General features: G+C 33.2%; 4 protein-coding genes and 1 long non-coding RNA gene across 6 annotated transcripts in view; 2 read left to right on the top strand and 3 right to left on the bottom strand.

Annotated features, from left to right (window-relative positions):
• The window catches only part of LOC119637728 (E3 ubiquitin-protein ligase RNF185-like), a 4,501-nt gene extending 4,273 nt beyond the window's left edge, over positions 1 to 228 (bottom strand). Inside the window, exon 1 of the mRNA XM_038033945.1 lies at positions 168 to 228. The gene's annotated coding sequence lies outside the window, so the exon portion shown is untranslated. The remainder of the gene's footprint in view (positions 1 to 167) is intronic.
• On the top strand, positions 207 to 1,231 carry LOC119637732. The gene is made up of 3 exons (XR_005247328.1): positions 207 to 289; positions 985 to 1,056; positions 1,144 to 1,231. It is a non-coding gene; the product is annotated as an uncharacterized LOC119637732 (long non-coding RNA).
• A 162-nt stretch (positions 1,232 to 1,393) lies between these two features.
• On the bottom strand, positions 1,394 to 10,992 carry LOC119637725 (probable ATP-dependent RNA helicase DHX34). The gene is made up of 13 exons (XM_038033939.1): positions 10,170 to 10,992; positions 9,948 to 10,114; positions 9,386 to 9,895; positions 9,094 to 9,315; positions 8,829 to 9,026; positions 8,573 to 8,767; positions 8,373 to 8,509; positions 8,021 to 8,315; positions 6,911 to 7,206; positions 6,591 to 6,823; positions 6,238 to 6,520; positions 6,054 to 6,175; positions 1,394 to 1,668 (listed from the first exon to the last, which is right to left on the bottom strand). Exons 1-13 carry the CDS (start codon positions 10,753 to 10,755, stop codon positions 1,490 to 1,492), a joined length of 3,423 nt encoding a protein of 1,140 aa, XP_037889867.1. The 5' UTR covers positions 10,756 to 10,992; the 3' UTR covers positions 1,394 to 1,489.
• Positions 10,993 to 11,188: 196 nt separating this feature from the next.
• On the top strand, positions 11,189 to 14,247 carry LOC119637726 (dynein assembly factor 5, axonemal). Of its 2 annotated transcripts, none has more exons than XM_038033940.1 (4): positions 11,189 to 12,291; positions 12,371 to 13,734; positions 13,784 to 13,987; positions 14,051 to 14,247. In XM_038033940.1, exons 1-4 carry the CDS (start codon positions 11,486 to 11,488, stop codon positions 14,176 to 14,178), a joined length of 2,502 nt encoding a protein of 833 aa, XP_037889868.1. In that variant the 5' UTR covers positions 11,189 to 11,485; the 3' UTR covers positions 14,179 to 14,247. The 2 variants fall into 2 exon arrangements, with proteins under 2 accessions (XP_037889868.1, XP_037889869.1); XM_038033941.1 differs by having other exon boundaries at positions 11,190 to 12,291; positions 13,784 to 13,993; positions 14,051 to 14,136.
• LOC119637730 (28S ribosomal protein S14, mitochondrial) lies at positions 14,194 to 14,747 on the bottom strand. The gene is made up of 2 exons (XM_038033949.1): positions 14,630 to 14,747; positions 14,194 to 14,578 (listed from the first exon to the last, which is right to left on the bottom strand). Exons 1-2 carry the CDS (start codon positions 14,690 to 14,692, stop codon positions 14,255 to 14,257), a joined length of 387 nt encoding a protein of 128 aa, XP_037889877.1. The 5' UTR covers positions 14,693 to 14,747; the 3' UTR covers positions 14,194 to 14,254.
• Positions 14,748 to 16,002: the final 1,255 nt, after the last annotated feature.

The following is a 16,002-nucleotide window of genomic DNA, read 5'->3' as shown; positions in this document are numbered from 1 at the left end:
TTTTTTTTTCTTTTTTTCTTTCGTATAGTCTCCTGGCCAACAATACAATCATTATCTTCATCAGCCGGCACAACCATCTAAAATGCCGACTACACTCGACAATCAACAGTTTTGCAATGATAAAATATTCAACTCAAATAGTTTAAATCAAAAGGGCGCTTTCATACCTTTACAAGTTGTTCGTAGCAAGGAATTTTGTCAACAGCAAGCGACAGCAGTTGTCAGCAACGGTAATACTTCGAAACGAAGCAGCACCGATAAAAATGGAAGCGAAAGAATAGCAACAGAGGTAAGATTTTCGAGCCTACTAATTTGTATCATTAATCTTATACATTTTTTTATCAGTGTGATATTTTTATTCGATTTGATCATATCCGTCTAAACGTTTTGATTAATGTTTTTTGCACTAAACGCATAACGGCTTGTTTTATTGTGCCGAGTAAATTCAGTCTTGTTAAATAAATTCCTAGTCGCGCTTATCTTATTTTTCTGTAAAAGTTCTTTCTTATGAAAGAGATTTATTCTATTAAAGGACATTTGTTCGACGAATCAATAAACTTACTTTATCATATAGATCCGACTGACTTCTTTTGCTAAAACACAAATTATTGCTTTATGAAAAAAGATCGCATGTTTTTTACCACAAAAAACATTCGATGCTAGAATTGTCACATTGCAATATATTTTTGAAGCATTGTCGGAAATTAAGTTTACAATTGAATTCATGGCTGAAGGTTGAAATTGGACATTACAAGATGAACAGAATACCAAAAATTTAAAAACATTAGAAACAGTCGATTTGATATTCGTTCCTAATATTTGCTAGGACTGATATAGATCTACGGTCCATAAATAAAATAAAACTAAATAAATTTTAAATTTGGCCTTTCACAAAAAAATTTTTTTTACGTTAAACGAGTTCGGAGATTTTCTTCAAGGGTGTGCTTCGGAGTATATAATATTAAAATTTTCTTTTCTTTTAAGTTAACTCAATTGTCGTTAAATGAAACAAATGATAATCATGCCAGTTTGCCAAATCAAAGCGACAGCCCAAAAGTACTGTATATATATACATATATATATATATATATATATTTTTTTTTTTTGTGAAAAATTGCTCTAAATTTTTTTCTTCTTTGACAGCCTATTTGCACTACACGTAGGAAACCGCCTCGTATTCCGAAGATTGGCGCCAAATTTGACTACGCATAAAACACTAAAATAAAGTGACTGAACTGCGGCTTAGCATTTTCGAAGCAATTATCCGAAAAGTTTTTTGTTTAAAAATGTCGGATATAACGTACATTTATACTTTTATTTATTATAATTTGTATTTTACAATAATGATTATTGACTTATTATGCTGTAAATTCCATGCCTGTATTATAGTCAGGAACAAATTTTTATTGAACATATTTTAAACTAATTTACAAGTTTAAAAAAATTATTGAATATATGAATTGCGTATTTCGAATCATTTCCCATTATATTATATATGATGACTTTTTTTATGTTTTAAGATCTCAATTTGACTTAAGATGAACTGTTTGTCACATGTCGAACATTTAAATGATATTTTGTTTTTATTTTGCGTCATCAAATTCATGAAATTGTCCTGCATTTTTGTAGAATGTTCCTCCTTTTCAACTTTTAAACGCTTCTTACAGTCTAGAAAAAAAGAAAAGAAAAAAACAGAAGAGTTAATTACGTTTTTTAATTTATTTTAATGTTAGATCATACGATCTGATTTTAATCATAGTGTTAAAAACCTTTAGACTTTGGAAATGAATTTACTACTATTGGAAAGTAATGTAATGGACCACCGCATATGAGGCACGCATGCACTATTTGTTTGATTATCAATCGCACCAAATTGTGCTACTAATCCAAAGACTATGTTTGGCGTTCCTTTAGAACTAACTTAATATCGTAAAAAGTATTCAACTAAAAATAAGTGTTTACGTTTAAGCCCATTTAATGAATCCATAAAAAAATCTGTTAGTCAAGTCTCTTAATTTTTCAAAAATGATTAAATATTTATTTGATCTGAATTTTTCAGTCTTTTGCTTCGCCCAGTTGCTATAGCGAGCAAGAGTTGAACGATACATTTTCGATTCTGCAAGACGCCACAATGTTTTGTCACAGGTTTTTTCTCAATCCAACATTTTTTTGTTTAAGCACTGTTGGAATCGTTCTTTTTGGCCTCCTTCGAAAGATGATCTGATACATTTCAACAGAGGTTCACAAATAGAAATTCGGTGAAACAAATATATTTGAACTGTTACCTGACAACCAAACCATAAAATTTTGTTTTTCTATTATTTGTCTTGAGTCTGCAAGACATTGAAAAAGGTTTCACTCACTTTAACACTGTAATATTCTACGTCTAAAGATAAGAACAATATAATTTTTTTATATACTAACTTCAAACCGCAGATGACTTGAGTGGATCCTTTTCAACACGAATACTATTATTTTTACGTGAACAATACTTTTCCAAAAACTTTCATGCAATATAAACTATTTTGTAAGCACCGAAGGTAAGATTGAGTTCCCGAGACATAGCATAATTCATATTAAATCAAATATTGAAGATTCAGCATACATTCGTTCTATTTGTGATACCTATTTTCGTTCCATTTGGGATACCTAATTGCTTTGATATTAAAAGTTATTTAAATTAGTTGCACTTGTTAATTAATATATGTCTGTTAATTGCTATTGATGATAAAAAGTCACAACGCCTAAAACCGATGCTAGCCAAGAGAATAGACTGCAACGGGTGTCAATAACACTTAACGCTACGAATCTAAAATAAAACAATTTGAACCATCATTTAATATAAAGACGAACGGAAGGAAAAATTAATAAAAAAACAAGTAAGGGCATTATAGACGAGCAAGATAAACCATTACGCAATAGCACACCAAAAATTACACATTATTTTCATGCAGACATACTTTTCATGGAAGTCAGCAATTTTGAACGATTCCCAAAAAATCGTATGGCATGAGCCAAAGTTTAGCAAATTTAATTTACTTTGTGAGGCTTATATTGTTTTTGAGTTTCCATCATAACAAACTAGAAGTTGAACTTTTCTCCTTGTAAAGGATTGATCTTCACGACGACTCCTATATAAATATGTTAGGATCTAAAAAATAGGCCCATGTAATCCTCATTCTCTACCGTTAATTTCTTTGCCTAATAGCTATTATAGGCCAATTTTCATCCTGTAATATTAAAAATTAAATCTTTTTCAAAAGGTATTAATATTTATAAGTAATCTTACATAGAGTTGGGTACAAGAAATATAGACACGTGCACTTCAAATTTCGTCCACTTAATTTTTATGCCACATTAACAAATTTTCATCATAAAACATTAACAATTAATCCTTTTTGACATGTAAAGAGTCAAATTTCCTAAGAATCCTTATATGTGGTGCTATCAAAACAAATAGACCTCAAAACGGTTATATGAGAGGAGGGTCAAAAAATTACCGCAGCTGAACCAAATTGTTCATATCAACTTAGAATGCTGAAGTACTTTTCAAAAAATTTTGAAAATTGAAATTTTTTTGGTCGAAAACGTGGACCGATCCGAAACATTTTCAATAGCGTACGAAAAAAGTTTGCACGAAATTTTTGCATTATTCGGATAATATTGCCTTTAGCTTCAATCTATTTGAAATCCATTTGTAATTGAGTATGATGTAGTAATGATCTTGTATACTATTCGTCCTATTTACTTCGAGCACAGTATTAAGCGTCCTAATTTAGAATTCAAATGGTGTTCTAGCGAGGATTAGGTTATAATAGACAAATCACATGGTCACTATATGGTGAGCGCAGCTTGATCTGCTGTTTGTTCTTTGCTAAATCTTTAAAATGTAAATCTATGTCCCTTTATGTACTTTTGTTATTTGTTCTCATGTTTAAATCCTAGTTTACTATTTTAGTCCTATCTAATATCTTCAACGGTAACTGGAAATTTGTAGCTAGAATTAATTGAATTATAGTAATAATAATCTTTAGATAGATGGTATTAAGCCATTCTTTCTTCCTATTAGGAGGCGATACCTTATGTTTTCTAAAAATAGAATTATTTTACTGCAATTATTTTAAAAGAATAGGAGAATTTATTAAGACGATGGATTTTACCTATGAAAGTGAAGTTATATAAAAGTCTTATTTCGAATTTTTTATAAATACAAGTGTCCTACAAGTTTCCACAGGAAAAGCAATTCTTTCATTTCGTAACGTATGGTATCCAGATCAGTGTTGTGCGCAAAATCTAATAAAGATAAACTTTCTAAAAATATGCGATATTTTCAGAAAAATTATTTTAAAACAAGCAAAAATTAAATTTAATAATAAAAAATTAAATACTTTACAACTCTTTACAATGACTTTTGAAAGTAAGTAACTATATTGGAAGAGATCGAAAAAGTGGTGCGATGCAAGCCATTTTCAATAGCATTGGTTCTCGCGCCAAAACACGTCAGTGTATCAAATTTCAGAAAAATGCCTTAAAAATTGTGGGCGGTAGGTTCAACAAAAGAATACAAGTCGGGCAGACGTTCTTAAGCTTTCAAGCTTAAGTCGGTTTAAAAACTGATATTAAATAGGTCGCTGTAATAAAAAGTGAATCTATTTCAAGTCCGTCCGGTGTTGCCTGCGTTTTGTAGAGTACAAAAATGAAATAAATTGCATTTCCCTCTTAAGTGTCTTGAAAAATAGTTCGATAATTTCCAACAAAATTGGCAATTTTAATACATTGAAAAGATGCCATAATACTCACTAGAAACTTGAAGCTGCGGATACAATGCCCATGCAAACGGACAAAAACTAAAGACGCAAGGTCGAAAAACGTGACATGTTTTGAAAAAATTCGTATATTACCCCCAATCTTCTATGCCTGTATTTTACAATTGATTGAAAGCCTTGAAAATCTTCTATGGGTATGAAAGCATTGTGTTTAATTTTTTAAATTCTAATTGCTGCTTATATTTGCCAAGTTATTCAATGCACTCAAAATACGCTTATTATGGCCCACGGTTTATTTGAAATTTCATTATATTATTTTTGAATAACTTAGGAAGTGCCAATAAAAGCCAATAAAACGGGAACAAAAAAAAAAAAAAAAAAAAAAAAAAAAACACCAAGCGATATAATTATAATATCAGTTTTTATTTTATTATTTATTTATTTATTTTAATTCTACTTGTACATGAAACTCAACTAAACAAGTAACAGTTGAGTTCAATTGGCTCTGAATGCAAAACTTATATTAATTAATAATACAACTTAGTATAAGTATAATAAAACAAATAAAAAAAAAAAAAAAAAAAAAAGCATGTACACAATCAGCATAGAGCTACACTTACAACCGGTACAGGACCAAATTGCAAATGAACCCCTAAGCCATCACAAACATGCATAAGCCTGGCAACCGATAATAATTAACAATAATTCATTTTCGAATCACAACGACTTTTTCAGGATAAAAGCTAGATTAAGTACGACATAGGTAAATCGCGCGTATTAAGCAATGTTGCCTGAATGGACTTTAAAGAGCCCGATAACGAGATTAAGTGGTAGACTTCATTTAGGTTCTTGCAAACGACTCTGAGCGAATTAAACAGTTCATAATTATATTTACACTGACTAAGCTTAACCAAGTGCCTAGAGAAGCGGTTAGGGATATTAAAGCTTATTTCACCCAGTAATGAAGGCGAGTCAATAGCACCATTTATTACTTTGATTACAAAGGAAACGCCAAGAACAAACCTACGTTTCTCAAGAGACGTTAAGGACAGCAGAAGCAACCTATTTTCATAGGTAGGAAGAGAGGCAAACGGATCCCAACCCAAATTTCTAAGGGCAAACAGCAAGAATTGCTTTTGAACAGATTCAATTGAATCTACGTAGCAGTTAGTTCAGTTTCACAAATTATATGACAAGTAAGACCAATATGTATCTGACTATGAAGTTTATATTCAACAAGGACACTATTAACTTGTACACTTTGTAATCTAAGGCAAGTTTACTTACTTGTTTTGTGTAATAACTTCTCAATGATGTCATATTCCATAGACAAGTTGCAATACTTGCAAGACCAACTGTGTTGACGTAGTTCTAAGTCCATATTCATGCACCACTGTTGTTCTTCAAGACTACATTGTTATATTCACATATAGGATGTCCAGAATAAAAATGTTGCTATTCAAGAACTTACCAACCGTATACTACATTCTCACTGATATTTAAACCTCCTCGCTCGTCATTGGGTATTATTTCGTAATCTTTAGCAAATGGATTTCTTTTAAACTTATCTTTAATCCCCAATGGACGATGAGTATATAACGTTTTCTGATCGGCCGGTAGTAACCGTTTAATAGAATACGCCGCAGGAATACTCAAAAAATCCACTAAATCATGCCATAAGTCCCTTTCTTCCGTTCCATTGCACTGATTAGCTGTTTTATCAGTATTTTGTTTTTCAATTTGAAGATCAAGATCTTTAGCAGAGAGAAATATAAGTATTCGTTTTCACTATGCGAGTAGATACAACGAAATTTGTGCTTTCACCTGCCAATTTTTGCATTAATAATTGGTTCCACAAACGTCTTAATTTAATGGCTCTACGCAATAACTCACAACCAGTTTCGGGTGTGGGAAATTCTAAGCACAACCACGAATCGCAAACCACACGTGTAATGGAAGAATTGGTATCGATACTATAAGAAAACAATAGTAAGGTTTGGGCGGCTGGCATTCGTGTGCAATTCATTAAATAAGGTTTAGCGGTCTCCAGGAGGTTCCTGTAATGTCCATAAAATATGAATTCAATGTTTAACATTTTTTTTTCTTATTTCTTTTGTTTTTAAATGGCAAACATTGCACTTAACTGGTAACAGATCACTTGATGCGCTTGACTTAATATCTGTTTAGGCGTATAATACGAAGGTTTTTCCAATATATCGGCATCATTTAATTTAAGTATATCAAAATATTTAGCCAGATAGCTATTAGGATGTATAGATAAAAATGGTTTAAGATATGTATGAAAAAATTGTTGGGCGCCCCCTTTGCAATAGTTGAAATCATCTGCTATGGCTATTTGCGGATAGAATCCGCTTACTATGATTAACTTCAATAATAACACATCATGTAATTTGTCTGCCTTGGATGATTTTAAAAGGATCTATGAAATACAAAAAAATTCAAAAGATTTAAGTAAAAAACTTGATTAACCTTATTGTGCGAATGTTTAAATTATTACAAAGTTGAGAAAATTTTCAGTTGTTGCTTCTATTTGGAACGCAACTCAATATCTTCTTATCTAATCTTTCTATAATATCTTTGGTTGATTTTATTAATTGGGTAACAGGCATATTTTGAAAGACATTCATTGCCTATTTGTCAACTGTCAGATTAAGACCAAAGAACTTGAGAAATAAGAAAGCATATCTGAAGCAAACCCCTACCACCAAAATCTACATTTGTGCTCTTAAATAATGGCAAAGATATGAAGTTCGTACTATTCGTGTAAAGTTTGCCTTGAATGCAAAGTAGATAGGATAGATGGCACCTAACTGACCTGATCTAATTCCTTCAGGCCTATTCAGTTGATACGTATTTCGGCATCTACGTAAAAACTTTTAGGCATTAAAATGACTGGCAAGGTAAAATTCTATTTTTTTTTTTTTTAATATAATCCGTCACTTAAGGTGTAATAAACACAGTAATAGACGAGAAAGGCGTAGCGGGAGAAAGGGAGTGGTAGCGTTTGGCCGTAATCTGGCCGAAGCAAATTCTAACGGACTGGATAGGAACGCGTGTAGACTGAGTAGATTATCGCGCTTTTTACCTACTACTAGACAGTGTAGTGGTCTCACTATTTAAATTAAATTTCGAACTCTTACACGAGAAAAATAAATGACTAGCTTGTTCAGGCACAATATTTTCTCTTGAATTCAGTGTCAATAACTAAGTGCAACAAGAAAAAACATATTTACCTCTAATTTAGCTGAATTGTTATATAAACGAAAATCAACATCACGTATATCATCGTCTTCGTTTTCCAAGTCTTCTTCATTTGTGCCATATCCACTGCGTTGTTTAAGTATTTTACGTTTCCGTGGCTCCTGGTACTTTTGTTTACGTTTTATAGCTTTTAACATACGTACTTCGCCATGACGACGTGCTCGGTCGGAACTGGAGAGCAAAACATCCGTAGTTTTCGTCGCCGTCATATTACAACTTTCTAAAATATTTTGAAATTGATTACGAAGTTTAGTTATTTCGTAAAACCTGAAAGCGAATTAGGTATAAGTAAAAAGTATTTTTATTCATCTGATTTTTAAATACCTTTGTTCTTCGATACCTAATTTGTAACACCATTTACGGGTATTTTCACTATTCCATTTTAATCCTAACCATTCATGATAGGCTTTCAGAAGCACAAATACGTCGCCTTGATCGGTTTCAAACTCAGAACGTGCTTGCTTCCGATGAAAGAAAAGGTATCAATTAAAAAAATTTTCAAGTTTAACTAGCGAGAAACTTACTTCACATTTTGGATCCGTGTAGGCGCGAGTTGTAAATGGATTTTGAACACTCATAACAGCAGCTAATGTTAAAATTTTTTCTATATCCGGAAATACACAACCCAATAGAAGCATCTTACCAATGGAAATATCCACTGGAAGATTTGATAAAGATTTTCCTAAGGAAGTAATTTTTTCATCTGGACTTAAAGCATTCTGCCGATGGAAAATTGGTTACAAAATATTTTGTAGGTAACAGGCTTAAACGTAAACATACATGTTGTTTTAAATTCAGTATAGTCTGCTCAATATAATTTTCATCTGGTGACTCAATAAATGGAAATTGTCTTACATTTGGTAAGCCCATAGCAATCATTTGTAAAAGTATAGTGTCAAGGGGTACACGACATATCTCTGGCGTGGGATAAGCTTCAAAGGCATTGTATTGTTTCTCCGAATATAAACGGAAGCAGGTCTTAAGATAAAATTAGAAAGTACGCTTTTTAATATATTAATTTTAATCAATAAGAAAATATATTTACCCCTGGCCCCGTGCGACCAGCACGACCTTTCCTTTGTTCAGCTGATGATTTCGAAACCCAGAATTCTTTAAGACGTTGCCCTTTGCAAGACGAATCATAACTCATTTCTTTAACTTTGCCGGAATCAATTACGAATCGTATACCATCAACAGTTAACGAAGTCTCAGCAATGTTGGTTGAAATAATGCATTTACGCATGCCCTCAGGTGCATAATCGAATACCTAGCCAGAAAAAGAAAAGAATATTTGACGCTTTAAAAATCGAAGTGCAAATGTTTTTGATATGATAGACCTTATCCTGTTCCACCAAAGATAAACTACTATGCAATGGTAGTAGAATCCAATGTGGTTGCTGTTCGGCATATTCTTTGATCGCATCACAGGCTGTAGTTATCTCATTAACACCGCTTACAAATATTAAAACATCTCCCCGTTCATTGGAAGAATATTTCTGATCTATCAAATTTAATACTTGTACAAAAGGGGCGGGATCTAAACGTCCTAATGATTGCTGTGACCGAGACGATGTTCCCTGCAAATTTAATGCTGCTGGCGGCATATACACAGTTTTTATTGGATGCAGACGACCAGGCACTTTCAATAATTGAGCCCCGCCATCTTTGAAATAATTGTGGAATAAATCAACGTTAATGGTGGCCGACATAAGTACAAGTTTGAGTTTAGGCTTAGCTCGCAATAAACACTTTGTTACGCCTAGCAAGAAATCACCGAATAAATTACGTTCGTGAATTTCATCGAGTATCAGAACATCGTATTGATCCAGATTAGCTTCTATCGCCAACTGTAAATGAAACACGTTTGAATGATTTGTTAAAAGCGAATTTTATCTATACCTGGCGCAATAAAAGACCCTCAGTTATAAATAGAATATTTGTATATGCATTTTTATTTTTCTCAAAACGTATTTGGAATCCTACTTTAGAGCCGTAATCATCTAGCATTTCATGGGCCACGCGTTTCGACAAGCTAACACAAGCCAAACGACGGGGTTGCGTGCAAGCTTTAACGTTTATATAAAATCATAAGCAAATAAAGAAACAAGTTATACTACTTACCGATGCTGCGATAACCGAATTCATATAGATATTGAGGAACTTGAGTCGATTTACCGCAACCCGTATCACCGGCTAAAATTAAAACCCGTGTTTTTTCCAAAGCATTCTGGAAGGATTCTTTAAATTTCCAGATAGGCAATGATACTTGAGTTTTTCTTAATTTTTTTATTTTACTAAATTTTTCCTTTTGTTTAAAATCCAAATAAATTAAAACAATCTCTTGAAATTGTTTTATCCTTAGGGGCGTTAGCGATGCATTGGCTATAGGAGTTTTTTGTTTTGGTTCTTCTTGCAACTTGATGAGTATGCATTTTAGTTTGTGATACGGTGCTATTTCAACATATTCAGCATCCTCTAAAGGATTTTTCAATATAGGCTGACAAATATTTTTTAACATATTCTCATATTTATTAACAAATTTCCAAAAGTCAGCTTTATCGTCTATGATGTTACAATAATGATCATCATGATATATCAAAATTTCAAATATTGATTTATGATCGCAAAAGGAAAAATCAATAAGATTTGTTGTTTCGATAGGCGGTTTTCGGTTGCGGTTAACATGTCTACTTTCGGGCTTTTCCATGTCTCGTTTATTCGAAAAGCAAGTATTTGTTTATTTATATATAAAGGACGCAATTGTGTGAACAAAAAAAATAAATCGCTGAAATACGCACGTTCGGATTAAATATCAATGGCTACTTTATTAACAATTTGAAAATTGCTCTTTTTTTGTGTTGAGTGAATTCCCGTTAAATATATTGAATAAAATTTCGATATTTTATATAAAATACGTAAGCGCCAGCAATCTGACAAGTTTGAAAAACACTTTTATGAGTTAACAACTTTATTATCAAAACGATTTTCATTCATTTAACTTAATCCATAGTAAAATGTAACAAAAACACTATAGTAAAAAAGTTGATAATTTCGTCGACCTTAAAAAATATTAAACAGAGACCAGCTGATGGTCAGTGTTGTTAAATCAATCAATATACGTATAAATTTAATTTGTCATTATTTAGCTTAGCACGAAATAAACAAAGGCAAAAGTGTCCGTATCTTTGATAAATTACAGACCACAGATAGCAAACGTAAAACGAAATAAAATAGTTCAATTTGTTGCGTGTAAAAGCCTGTGCTTCACTATATACTATTTGTGCAACCTACCCTGCACACAATATATCATAGTATCCATAGCATTAATTGAATAATGTTACTAAGCATTGTGTTATTTTTCAAATGCCTGAAAAATAATTTTGAAAGCAAACAAATTAGTTGACGAAACTTAACAGAATCAATCACACTTTGAAAGCATGTTCTTTAATGCCGATGAATTATGCGAAAAATTACAAACAACCGATCGTCAAGCAAAGTTGGCTGCTTTGGAAAAATTGCAGCAGGAAATTGTGGCAACAAAGAGTACGTCATCGCAGGATATTCAGCAAGTGTTTGATGGTTGTTATCTGAATTTGTTGAAATGTTACAGTGATCGATTTGAAAGTGTCCGCGAACAATCAATACGAACCGTAAATGTGTTTATGGAACGTATGCCACCGAATGATTTTCATTTGTTAAACGTCGTGGCCACTTTAACCGATCGTATTGGCCAACAGGAAACCCTTGAGGAGAGTGAAGAAATACGCCTATTATTTGTGCAACAATTATTGAAGCTTGAAAGTTACTTCATTAATACTGGCAATAAACATTCTTTGGAAGAATGTTATAGCGATATTGTGCGAATTTTAAATAAAGCTTTACGCGATCTCTACCCCTCTGTACAAAGAGAAGCCTGCGCATGCGTTGCTCTGTTAGCTTCAAATGCAAATTCCTGTAAATTTCAAGCATTTTCCAATATTTTGGCTAAAGCTTTATATGGAATGCTTAATCATAAGCATTCTACCGCTCGCATAACTGCTGTCAATGCTCTAGGTTATGTAGCCTTGCACATTGACGCTTCTGGTAATGCGCTTTCATGTTTGATAATGCAAGTTTCTCCTCTATTAATGGACCCGATGCCTCTCGTAAGGCGTGAATGTGGCGAAATGGGTGTTCGTTTGTTGTTGGAATTGCGTGATCGGTATTCGTATTTTGAACGTATTATTCCGTTAGTTCTATGTTGGTAAGTAAACAAAATTTGCATATATATATATATATATATATATATATATATATTTATATGACTTTTGCACTTACTGTAGTTTAAAAGATGATTCTCCGGAAGTACGCGAGTATATAGTACCATTGTGGATAAAATGTGGCAAACAGTACTACGAAGAAAATGAAGCCGAATTAAGTAAACAAGAAATTGGCGATTTACCATCACCAAATTATCCAATCGATGTTATGCGTCCAACGATAGGATGCCGAGGTCTGGTTCAGCGTTCGTTACGTCTGTTAAAATTAATTACACGTGAATCTTCAGATTGGAAGGAAAATGTTCGCTTACATTCACTTAAGCTGCTGTACCAGTTTGTATTGCATGCAGAAGCTACGATGACGGCCAAGTTTTTTGAAATTTATGCTGATTTAGCTAGAGCTTGCCGAGATACTGAATCTGTTGTAGTAGAGGAGGCATTCAAAGTCTCGGACCTTCTGGGCCGTTTATTGAAATACGAAGATTGGTGTGAGCATGGTTTTGATGGATTGGAACGCAATGCCAAAGAAGGATATTTAATTTGTTTCTACTACATGTACACGCCTGCATTAGGTGTAAAATTTGATGATAATTTACGTTTATCGAAAATTTTGATACAATCGGATTTTTCACAAACCCTTAAACCCGGATTCCAATCCTATATTCTGAAAATGGTAGAAACAATTCTTGCGAAAACTCAGTGTGACATTGATGAAAAGCAAAATATATCAGAATTTGAGGAAATGCACAAAAATTGTTATATTGCAACTATAAAAGTAATGGCGTTAGCTCTAGAGTCTGAGCAAACCAACGGTTCTGAGTTGCAGGACAATGGTTCGATAATATTGAAAAGAATTGCAAGTCGTCGGAATACATCAATGGATGATGTGCACGAGAAATTTTTTAAAAGTGCTTTAGATTGCGTAGAAAATATTGATGCCCCATTGGATGCGCTTAGTGAACCTATTCTTCTGTTATATGGTCTAATAAAGTTAGTAAAGTTTCGGGAATCTTATTTGACGCAATTGCAAGAAAAAGTCGGTATAGTGTTTGAACAATGCGCTGACGACTCGAAAATCAAGATATTCAGCGCTATATCCATAGCTATGTTAGACTGGCAAAAAACGATTAAAGGACAAGTGGAAAAAAGTAGCGTCTTACTGAAGGAATTTGCAACCAGAATTATTGAGCCTCATATACAATGGCATGCTGGAGCTAATGCTGAAGCAATGCGCTCCTTCGCTACAGCTACTTTATGTGCTTTGTCTCAAGGAGCTCCACAGGAAGCAGGTTTTGTGTTGCCACATTTTGCTAAGTATATGCCTACCTTAATGGAGGATCGTGCTGTGGTTACACGCCATTATGCAATTAAATGCCTCAACAATTTTGGTGACTTGCAAGTAGACGATTTGAAGCCGATTGCTTATGGTATATTTGCTTTTATGCTTTTTTGAATTTGTAACGAAATGCCTTGTAGCTTGTTTGCAGCGCATAAATGATCCATCTTCAGGGATTCGAATTTTGGCCGCATCGATCATACCGAAACTGAAACCGAAGTTTGGCGATGAACCTAGTAAAAACTACGAACAAGATATATGGGATACATTCCTCAAACGTTGCATGGACTTGTTGTTTTTGCATTATGATGGTCCTGAAGTGCGCTTACAAGCAGCTATCAAACGTACATGTACCTTAATTTAAAATTATTTAAAATAATTACAAAACAAATTGCTTACTTTTGCAGAAACCGTTTTAGAAATGTCCGAGCGTTATCCTGAACTGTGTAAAGAAAGTTATAAGCGCGCTCTGGCCAGTACTCATAATTGCATCAATCTTTTAGAATTAAAACCATACTTGCCCTCTATTGACTAAATGAAATTTCGATTCTTTCATAGTAATCATTTTATATATATATTTAGTTTTAATTAAAATAAATTTGACTGCTTATCTACCACATTGCCCTTTGCACGCCCGAAAGTTTGTTATAGTCTGCCAAATGACGCCAAACAATACGACTTAAACGATATTTATGCACTACACCTCTGGAACGTGAGGTTAACGCACAGCGTTCACGCACACGTACCAAGCATGAGTCCCGAGGAAACGCGGCTATTTCGACATCGGCAACTTCTCTTAACTCTGCAGGCAATATGTCGTTCTTGCGCAAAGCGTTAACTCTTAATCGTTCTACGGCATGTTCTTTTACACATTTGCGACGTTTAACATCACGTATCATTCTCCAATCCGCATACTTGGTACGAATTTGCTGAAGCTACAAATAACCGTAATAATCGTTTTTTTCCAAAAAAAGCACTCAACTTACACTGCATCCTGCAAAATGCATCGATTTGTTAATCAAACTATTTAATTTACCTAAGCTATTCATAGTTTAGTTCCTGATTACTCAAGAAATTTCGATGGAAGGATGATGACATATGTGCAAGCAAACAGCTGATTTTTTATGTTTTAATAAATAAGAAAAAAAAAAATCTAGCAGTGTTGCATATTCACTATTAAAAAAAAAAAAGGGAAATGCTTTTCATCTTTGAAAAGTTTGTTTGCAGACGAAAGGCTATTAACAATTAAACGAAAAGTCTTAGAATAATTATTTCCTGTACTTGAGTTACTACGTGTTCCTCGTAACAGCATGATATAGGTCCAACTGAGTGCGACGATAATTTCACATAAAATGCATCCATTCTCTAGAATGGATTTCTTGAGGAATTGACGAATCTACTACTTCTCAAATTGAATCGTTGGCATTTAGCTTTTACACGGTGTTTTCATTTTCCTTGTTGTGTGCCTCATCAATATATTAACCGTGATGGTTTACTCAATTATTATTCGCGATTTAATTGCCACTCAAAACTAGTGAACAAAGGTTATTTGCATAGGTTTTTCAGCCGCATTTACCTGAGATGTTGATATTCTATTTATTCAGCCAAATCGCCAGACAACACAGAAAAAATATTATAGTAGAAATTCGCTCCTTTAGGATATGGTTGCGTAGAACGCTACTGTTGATATATGACGTCAAAATTTTGCACCCAATTGGCCGAAAAATTCACTATAATCATCATATTTTACTGGAAGGTGGGGTGGGCAAAGTCGCTTTTGATACAGGATGCTTGTAAAGATGATTTTCTAGAGAGATGTGATGTTTTGATCCCACTGATTATTATTATTATTATTATTATTTTAATTTTAGTCTAATGAAATAAATTCTTAGACTAAAAAAATACATTAAGCACTAGGCTATCGGCTCTAATTATAAAAAAGAATAATAAAATGTACATTAGATAATGAGCTTAGTAGTATTAATAAAGTAATGTATAGAATTGATATTCTGTTCTGAAGCTGATTGTAGAATGTTCAAAGGGTTGATCGTTCCAAATGCAGTCGCAGAGAATATGCTTCATAGTAAGAGTTTGTCCACAACAGCAGATTGGGGAAGAAGACTTCTTCAGGATCCATTGGTGAGTTGCAATTGTATGACCAAGGCGAATTCTCGAAAATAGATCTTGGTTTTCTCAACATTTGTTGGATATAAAGGTGGAGTTAATTGGTGGTTAATGGAAGAGCAGTGTTGATGATGCTATTGTAAATTTCCTTCTGCAATTTTCTCTTTAACTTTTCTTCCAATGTATCTTTGAAGATTCAACTTTTCCATGACATCATCCATAATTAAAGGAGCAG

The sequence above is a fragment of the Glossina fuscipes genome, unplaced genomic scaffold, assembly GCF_014805625.2.
Source record: "Glossina fuscipes isolate IAEA_lab_2018 unplaced genomic scaffold, Yale_Gfus_2 60, whole genome shotgun sequence".
Taxonomy (NCBI): Eukaryota; Metazoa; Arthropoda; class Insecta; order Diptera; family Glossinidae; genus Glossina; species Glossina fuscipes.
This window is presented reverse-complemented; position numbering and strand designations above follow the sequence as displayed.

What these genes read in the sequence shown, in the direction of transcription:
- LOC119637730 (XM_038033949.1), bottom strand. Translation starts at nt 14,692, where the DNA reads ATGAATAGCTTAGGTAAATTAAATAGTTTGATTAACAAATCGATGCAT. An exon ending in TGCATTTTGCAGGATGCAGT is followed by an intron (nt 14,579 to 14,629) that starts GTAAGTTGAGTG and finishes GGTTATTTGTAG; the next exon opens with CTTCAGCAAATTCGTACCAA.
- LOC119637725 (XM_038033939.1), bottom strand. Translation starts at nt 10,755, where the DNA reads ATGGAAAAGCCCGAAAGTAGACATGTTAACCGCAACCGAAAACCGCCT. An exon ending in AGGGTCTTTTATTGCGCCAG is followed by an intron (nt 9,896 to 9,947) that starts GTATAGATAAAA and finishes TTTCATTTACAG; the next exon opens with TTGGCGATAGAAGCTAATCT. An exon ending in CATCAAGTGATCTGTTACCA is followed by an intron (nt 6,824 to 6,910) that starts GTTAAGTGCAAT and finishes TGGACATTACAG; the next exon opens with GAACCTCCTGGAGACCGCTA.
- LOC119637726 (XM_038033940.1), top strand. Translation starts at nt 11,486, where the DNA reads ATGTTCTTTAATGCCGATGAATTATGCGAAAAATTACAAACAACCGAT. An exon ending in ATTCCGTTAGTTCTATGTTG is followed by an intron (nt 12,292 to 12,370) that starts GTAAGTAAACAA and finishes CACTTACTGTAG; the next exon opens with TTTAAAAGATGATTCTCCGG. An exon ending in TTTGAAGCCGATTGCTTATG is followed by an intron (nt 13,735 to 13,783) that starts GTATATTTGCTT and finishes AATGCCTTGTAG; the next exon opens with CTTGTTTGCAGCGCATAAAT.